This window comes from Plasmodium gaboni, chromosome 13 (assembly GCF_001602025.1).
Source record: "Plasmodium gaboni strain SY75 chromosome 13, whole genome shotgun sequence".
NCBI lineage: Eukaryota > Apicomplexa > Aconoidasida > Haemosporida > Plasmodiidae > Plasmodium > Plasmodium gaboni.
Window position 1 is genome coordinate 1,570,452 of NC_031493.1, and position 8,531 is coordinate 1,578,982.

An 8,531-nucleotide genomic window follows, 5' to 3' on the forward strand; every position below is an offset into this window, starting at 1 on the left:
ATATTTAGAAAATATGTTGAAACAAAGTTAGATTAAAATATAAAAATATTTTTTAATATTAATCTTAAGAAATGTGGAGAATATATATTAAGAAAAATATGTAAAATATTATTATTATTGTTATATGTATATATATATATATTATACAATTTATTCATAATATATATTGAATATGCACTTTTTTTGTTGAATTTTGAGGTATACTTTTTTACTAACAATTATTTGCAAAAAAAATAAAATTCATAGATTGACAATTGTATACATTAATATATATATATTCGTGACCCGACAGATAATTATATATATTTTTCAATATAATAATATATATTTTTTTATAATATATAATAAAAGACATCTATTATATATATATATATATTACATCACTATAAATATATACTTTTATAATTTTTTTTTTTTTTTTTTTTTCATTTATGGCTAAATAATTTTTTTTATTTTTTTATTTTATTTTACCTGAACTGTTCATCTAATTTTTGATAAATCATTATTAGTTAGTTAATATAATTTTATAATATATATATTATTATTATTATCGTTGTTGTTGTATACATATTACATATGTTGAGTATTTATTATGTGATACTGGAAGTAAAAATAAAAGCAAAAAAATTAAATTTAAATGAATAAAAATATATATAATATATATAATATATTTCTTTTTCTTTTTTTTTTTTTTTTTTCATGACTTATAAATTTTAAGTACATATATATATATATATATATATATATATATATATTATAACAATATAGAAACAGGCATTATATATAAATAAATAAATATATATATATATATAGTGACAACCTTATAACATAAGTTTTAATTTTCCTTTTTTATTTACATTGATTATATATTATATCTTTTACATACACATATATTTACAAAATTATAAGTACAACAAAAAAAAAAAAGAAAAAAAAAATTTAATAAAAACATAAAATTAAAAAAGCATAATATTCATTTTTTATAGTATTATATTTTTTTATTCAAACAAAGACATATTTACTAGTAAATTTTTTTCTATTTATGAACATATTATATATATATATATATTTATACATTGTATCCGATCAATATATTTTTTATGTAAATATTTAAAAATTTTTATATCTTCGTAATAAGACATGTACATATAAAAGAATTTATACTTTTTTTTATATATATTTCACTAAAATATTATTTATATGTGTACAGAGGAGATTTAAATTATATTCGAGAAAGAAAAAAAAAAAAAAAATATTAGTTTTAAAAAATTCCTATATATTTACAAAAATACCTTTATATTATTTCTTTATTTTGTTGATATTATTGAAAAAATGGAGAAAATAGAGAAAACATTTGATGAAACTAGCGAAACACATGCTGAAAGTGCAACTAGACCATTTGGCGTTGATGGTTATTCTTCTGAAAGTTTTTCTATTACTCAACCTAATGTAAAGGAGTACTATACATATTCAAATATAGACCCTCATGAACATGGTAGTAATAGTAATTATTCAATAAGATATGGATGTAATGGAAATTCCTTTATATGTAAACCACAGACTCCAAAAGTATTTATACGTAGGGTTGATAGAAAACGTAAAGAGGCTAATAAGAAGTCAATTTCATTAAATGGTTCTTTTTACAAAGAATTTAGTCCTTATGGTGCATTACATAATTCTTCAGTTCATGGAAGTAATATAGGTGATTATAATTATTCTATGCCTACAAGTAATAGTGTCCAATATAATAATATATACTCACCTGATAAGGCAAATACCATGTCTTATGCTTATTCTTTTGATGAATTAAATTATCCTTTGAGTCAACAAATATTGAATAACAATAATTCTCATTTACGTATTCCTCTATGTGTACAGGAATCCAATCGCAATAATAATATATGTAACATAATGAATCGTGTAACCCCTTTAAACAAGGTAAGAACATATAAACTCCTTTATTGTACATAAATATATAAATATATATATATATATATATGAATATTATATTCATATATTTATTTATATATTTATTTATTATTTATTTTTTTTTCTAGAATCCTTACCATCTAAATTACACTATTCCCCAAATGGTAGAAGCCAAATGTGACGCAATTTCTAAGAGAATCATAAATTATATAAAACTTATTTTAAGATATATATATAAGGTATTAAAATTAGCTTTTCAGAAATTAAAAAGCGACTTAAATACAAAAGAAATTTATTATGATTCATCTATGCCTCCTCTTGAAGACATTGATATACATTGTGAGGTTTGCAGAGCCAAATATGGAAATATATTATTAGAAAAAAAACACAAAGATTGTATTTCCTTTTTCGAAGGCTTTGATGATAACCGTAACGTCTTCTCAAAAATGTGGAATGTAGTAGATAACTGGTTAGAGCCAACAACAAATAATAACAATATAGAATATATGAAAGTTCAACCACAAAAAAACGAACAAGTGTATTATCAAATGGAAAATTTTCCAAAGGATGAAAATGGAAAAATTGTATTGCCCCAATTTAGCAACTATGTTAAGGATAATACTGTATTGATATAAATATTTTTTTCCCTTTTTAACATATAGATTAAAATATATATGATATAATAATATATTAATAAATATATCAAATATAAGTATATATAATAAAAATATAAAATGCATCTATAAATAGCATACGGACAGAAATACACATATATATATAAATATATATTTTCCTTCCTTCCTTCTTTTTTTTTTTTTTTTTTCTACTATAGTATATATTTTAATATGATGATTATAATACTTATTTATATATATGTATATAATTATAGATATATTACTTTGACCTCAATACAGTAGTTTTCTTTAAAAATAAATATATTATGATTTATACATAAATTGTGGTCATTGTTAATATATATATATATTTATATTTATATTTTATATTAGTTTTATTATATTATAACAGTTGTAGTCATATATTTTTTCACAATGATGGAAATATGTAGCCATAATAAGAAAAAAAATATAATATAAAACTTAAATATAATAAAAATTGAAGCATTTAAGTATTTAGCATATATATATATATATATATATATATGTTTTGTTAAAAGAAAAAATAAAAAAATGTTTTTTTCTTATGTTGAGTGTTCTTGGGGGGCATAATAAGTCCAGTTATCGTTTTTCAATTTACATGAAGTAGCTTGTGGATCATTTTTGGATTGATTTAGAAGTAGCTTTAATTTTAGTTTTTCATTGATAGCATTAATTAAATCTTCAGTAAAGATATAATCTTTATCAGTAACATTTTTAATACCTTTAATACAGCCTGCTAGATCTTTAGACATCAATCCATCTTCTACAGTTTCTATACATGCCTTTTCTAAAGCATAACAGAATTGTTTTAAATTATCATTTTTATCTAATTTTGCTCTATGTTCTAATCCTTTGGTCCATGCAAAAATAGAGGCTATAGGATTTGTTGATGTCTTTTCTCCTTTTTGATAAGCTCTATAATGTCTTGTGACAGTACCATGAGCAGCTTCTGAAACACATGTAACACCATCAGGACATAATAATACAGAAGACATTAATCCTAAGCTTCCATATCCTTGAGCAACAGCATCAGACTGTATATCACCATCATAATTTTTACATGCCCATAAAAATCCACCCTCGGATTTTAATACTTGAGCAACCATATCATCAATAAGTTTATGTTCATACCATAAATTATGTTGTTCAAAAGATTTTTTAAATTGTTTTTCATAAATTTCATCAAAAATATCTTTAAATAAACCATCATATATTTTTAGTATAGTACTTTTAGTACTCATATAAACTGGCATCTTAAGATCTAAAGCATATTGAAAACAAGATAGTGCAAAATTTCGTATAGATTCTTCTGTATTATACATACCTAAACATACACCAGGAGATTTAAAATGGAAAACAGTTTCTCTGAGTACTTGTGAATTATCATCTGGAGTAAATACAATTTCAAATTTTCCACTTTTTTCAATTTTTAAAGACTTTTGTTTATATTGATCAGCATATGCATGTCTTCCTATAACAATTGGTTTCTTCCAATTAGGTACAAGTTTAGGTATATTTTTAATAAGTATAGGTGTTCTAAAAACAGTACCATCTAATATATTTCTTATAGTACCGTTTGGGCTTTTCCACATCTCCTTTAAATTAAATTCTTTAACTCTTGCAGCATCAGGTGTTATGGTTGCACATTTTATACCTACTGATGTTTTTTTTATTTCTTCAGCAGCTTCTAAGGTAACTTGATCATTAGTCTTATCTCGATTTTCAATAGATAAATCGAAATATTTTATCTTTAAGTTAACATATGGTAAAATTAATTTTTCTTTTATATCTTTCCAAATTATTCTAGTCATTTCATCTCCATCTAACTCTACAATTGGGTTCTCTACATTAATTTTACCGCATATATTAAAAGCTGCCTTGTTTTGTATACCTCTCTTCGACATAAACTGGAGGTACGGATTTTTTAAAATTCGTATATGCTTTCCCATTATATCAATTAAGAAAAAATATTATATATATATGTAAACAGGTTGATATGAAAAATGTGTTAATATAATAATTAATTTAATATAAAGTTTTAGTAATTTCTAAAAATAATAAATAAACAAATATGCGCATATATTTATCTATTCATTATATATATATATATATATATATATATATATATATATATTCATTTATTTATCATTTTATAATTGATTTAATTATAAATACAAGAAACATTGGGAAAATCATAAATAAATATAAAATATTTATCACCAGTGATAATATATTATTGAACATTTTATAAAAACATAACTATATGTTATTTTCCTATAACATTTTTTATATAATATGAAATACTTTTTTTTGTGTAGCATTTAATAAAACCTCAAAATATTATATATATATATATAATATATATATATTAATATATAATACTTTGATCTATACGTTTCCCATTTTTTTTTTTTTTTTTTTTATATTATCATTGAAATAGGCAGTTTTTATAAAAGTCATATGTAATATATTTGAACATATTTAAATGTACCTATTTTCTTATATCTCCTATTATTTTTATATTCTTACGTGTGCGATAAAAACAAAGATGATAATAAAATATAAAAAATTATATTATATCAATTTAACAATTTTCATTTCACATATATGATTTTATTTTTTTTCATAATATGACATATATTAAATTTAAAAATAAAAAAATATATATATATATTTGTACATTAATAATATTATTATTTCATTATATATATATATATATATATATATATATATATATATTTATTTATTTATAATATTTAATTAATTTATAGAAAAATTATAGAATAATATCTGATATCACTACTTCTATTTAATAATATATCAACAATTTGTAGTCCGATGGAAGGTGCAAACTAAAAATATATGAACATTGTATGTGCTTATATAATTAAACTTAAAAGGTAAAATATCCTTTTTTCTCATATAAAACATATTTATCATTTTAATTTGCAGGAGAATAAATAAAACATAAAATTTTATTTATTTGGTGTACTGTATGACTTCAAAAAAAAAAAGAAAAAAAGATATAGTACCTTATAAATTGGAGTACATTTAAAATTTTCCTTCTCTTTTTTAAATTATTTATTATTTATTTTTTTACGTTTTTTTGTTAATTATAATATATATTATATACATATATATTCATTTTATTCTTTTTCTTAATATATTTTATTTTTTATATTTCGAATGAATGTGTTCAATGAATATATTATGATACGCATAATATATATATTATTATATGTTATATATATTAATATTAAAATAAATGAAAAATAAAAGGTCATAATACTACATATAACATATATTTTATTATATATATTTATATGTATATATTTATATATATTTTCTTCTTTATTTATTTTATATGCGCCATTTCCATTATTTTAAAATATATTATTTCATAAAAATAATAATAATATATAAAAATAAATTAATAAAACAAAAATATATTATAAATTATTAATATATATTATATATAATATGTGCCCATGTTTTTTTTATTTGGATTATGACGTATAAATATTCATCTATATAATTTTATTTTTAATTTATGATAATTTATATTCATGAATAAAAGAATGATTATTATTATATCATGTATTATTCAATAATGATATGGTATAAAAGTAATATTATATTATTATTTTTTTTATAATGTTTAAAAACATTATCAACATCATGTATATAATTTATTATATATTAGAAAATTATGTAAATATATAATTGTGGTATGTACGTTATTGTTTTTTTTTTTTTTTTTTTCCCTAATAAATAAAAAAATATACATATATATATTGAAATTTTTTTTTTATTTTATATATTAAGTGTATAAATATGTTGGCTAATAAAAAATTAATATATACATATATGTATATATTTACATAACAGAAGATATTATATAATAAAAATATTATATATATATATATTAATTTATATATATATGTATTCCTTTGTTTATCTACAATTTTGACGTATTATTTCCAAATGTAATACTCCTTTAATTTGAAGAAATATAATATATTTATATTTTACCTTTCTTTTCCTTCCTTCCTTCCTTTCTTTTTTTTTTTTTTTTTTTTTTTTTATTCCCTTCAATATTGTTATAAATTATATAACATTATTGTGTAAATATAATATATATATATATATATACGTAGAATTTATATTTTATTTATTATTTTATTTATATTTTATTTTTATTTATTACTACGTGAGACATAAAAATGGAAGATGTACAAGTAGATAAGAATGTGAAAAAAAAAGAGGATTTTAGTTTGGATGCTAATAATAAGGTGAACGATTTTAATAAGCCACCTTATTTTCCAAATGAAGATAATAAATCTTTTTCAAATAATTTAATTAATAAAAGAGAATTAGGAAATATTGAGAGAGGGGATATAAACAAAAGGTATGACATAAAGCAGGATATTTTAATAACATCCGAGGAAGAAGAGGAGGAGGATGATGATGATGACGATGATGACGATGATGATGATGATGATGATGATGATGACGATGATGATGATGACGATGATGATGATGACGATGATGATGATGAACATAATGATAACAATGAAGAACACTTTAACAATCACAACTACAACATTAATAACAACAATAATAATACAAGTAAGAATAATAAAAAGAATTCCAAATATCATAAGGATGACAATTCGAGCTCGTTAAATTGCTTATCCGATGAGGACAACATATATTATTCTATGAATGAAGGATATAGAACTAATTATATTATGGAATCATTATTTGATAAGAATTCTTTTATATATTTTACAGTTCCATATAATAAATATAATTATACAAATTATTTTATTAATTGGAATAAAATAAGTTTTCGCATGTATGCTTCATTAAATTCAGTTATGTATAAAAATATAAGAAAAAGAAAATTAGCTAGTATATCTGATTTAAATAACAATATGAAAAATCCATTAATTTGTATAATGAATAATTTTTTATATTTTCTTTTATTAAGTGAATATTTAAACTTTAACGAGCTTTTTAAATTAATGCCATTATGTAAATCATCCTATAATATTTTTAACCACACTTTTTGTATTAACGTACATATAAATCCGTATAAACAAAAGATATCAGATATTATTAAATTTATGAGGAAAAATAAAGAATATCAGTTTAATATTTTAAAGAATATAAATACGCAAAGGAGGGATCGAAGTAGTTTTTATGAACAAAAGGAAGAATTATTTAGCGATGAAAATAAATTCAATACCATTTTATCACATGAATTAATAAGTTCAAAAAATAAAGTATTTAGTGAGAGCCTACTTGATAAAATGAATGATAAAAATGAAGAAGAAAAAGAAAATGGTGATAATAAAAAGGATGAACTGTATAATAAAAATATTAATGGTAATATAAGGAAGAATACAAATTATGATTTAATAAAATGTTCAGATATATCAGAAGTATTTTTTACGAATAATATAATTAATATGAGATATCTATTTAGTGTTTATGAATATATAAGATTATATTTAAGTAAATATAATAGAGAAAAAGTACAATTTTGTATATTACAACAAAAATTTAAATATAATAGAAAACATAATAATATCTCTTTTGATAATATATCTCCTTATGCTAATAAAGTATGTTCCTTTGAATTTAAAGTGAAATTGAAGAAATATATACAAAGGAGATGGAATATTAAAAGTAATTATATACATGAAGCATATTTTTGTCATAAAAAAGAAAAATCACAAAGTAATAATATAAATCAGAATAATTTACAAATTGATACTGATAATAATAATAACAATAATAATGATAGTACTGATTATTATAGTGGTGGTGTTATAAAAATAATTGAAAATAGATATAGCCATTTATATCCATCATTCTCATCTTTCATAACATTAGATAAAGAAGGATATGTTAATATGTGGAAAATTAATAATATTGATT

General features: G+C 19.8%; 3 protein-coding genes across 3 annotated transcripts in view; 2 read left to right on the forward strand and 1 right to left on the reverse strand.

The window, feature by feature from the left end:
- Positions 1-1,332: 1,332 nt before the first annotated feature.
- PGSY75_1345600 (inner membrane complex protein) lies at positions 1,333-2,564 on the forward strand (the record flags this gene model as incomplete). The annotated part of the gene is made up of 2 exons (XM_018787489.1): positions 1,333-1,938; positions 2,058-2,564. The coding sequence occupies 2 exons, from the start codon at positions 1,333-1,335 to the stop codon at positions 2,562-2,564; spliced, it is 1,113 nt and encodes a 370-aa protein (XP_018640231.1).
- A 563-nt stretch (positions 2,565-3,127) lies between these two features.
- On the reverse strand, positions 3,128-4,534 carry PGSY75_1345700 (isocitrate dehydrogenase (NADP), mitochondrial precursor; the record flags this gene model as incomplete). The annotated part of the gene is made up of 1 exon (XM_018787490.1): positions 3,128-4,534. One exon carries the CDS (start codon positions 4,532-4,534, stop codon positions 3,128-3,130), a length of 1,407 nt encoding a protein of 468 aa, XP_018640232.1.
- A 2,274-nt stretch (positions 4,535-6,808) lies between these two features.
- PGSY75_1345800 (hypothetical protein) overlaps positions 6,809-8,531 on the forward strand; it is a gene marked incomplete at both ends in the record, with an annotated part of 3,168 nt that continues 1,445 nt past the window's right edge. Inside the window, one exon of the mRNA XM_018787491.1 lies at positions 6,809-8,531. Within this exon, the coding sequence (XP_018640233.1) occupies positions 6,809-8,531 (1,723 nt within the window).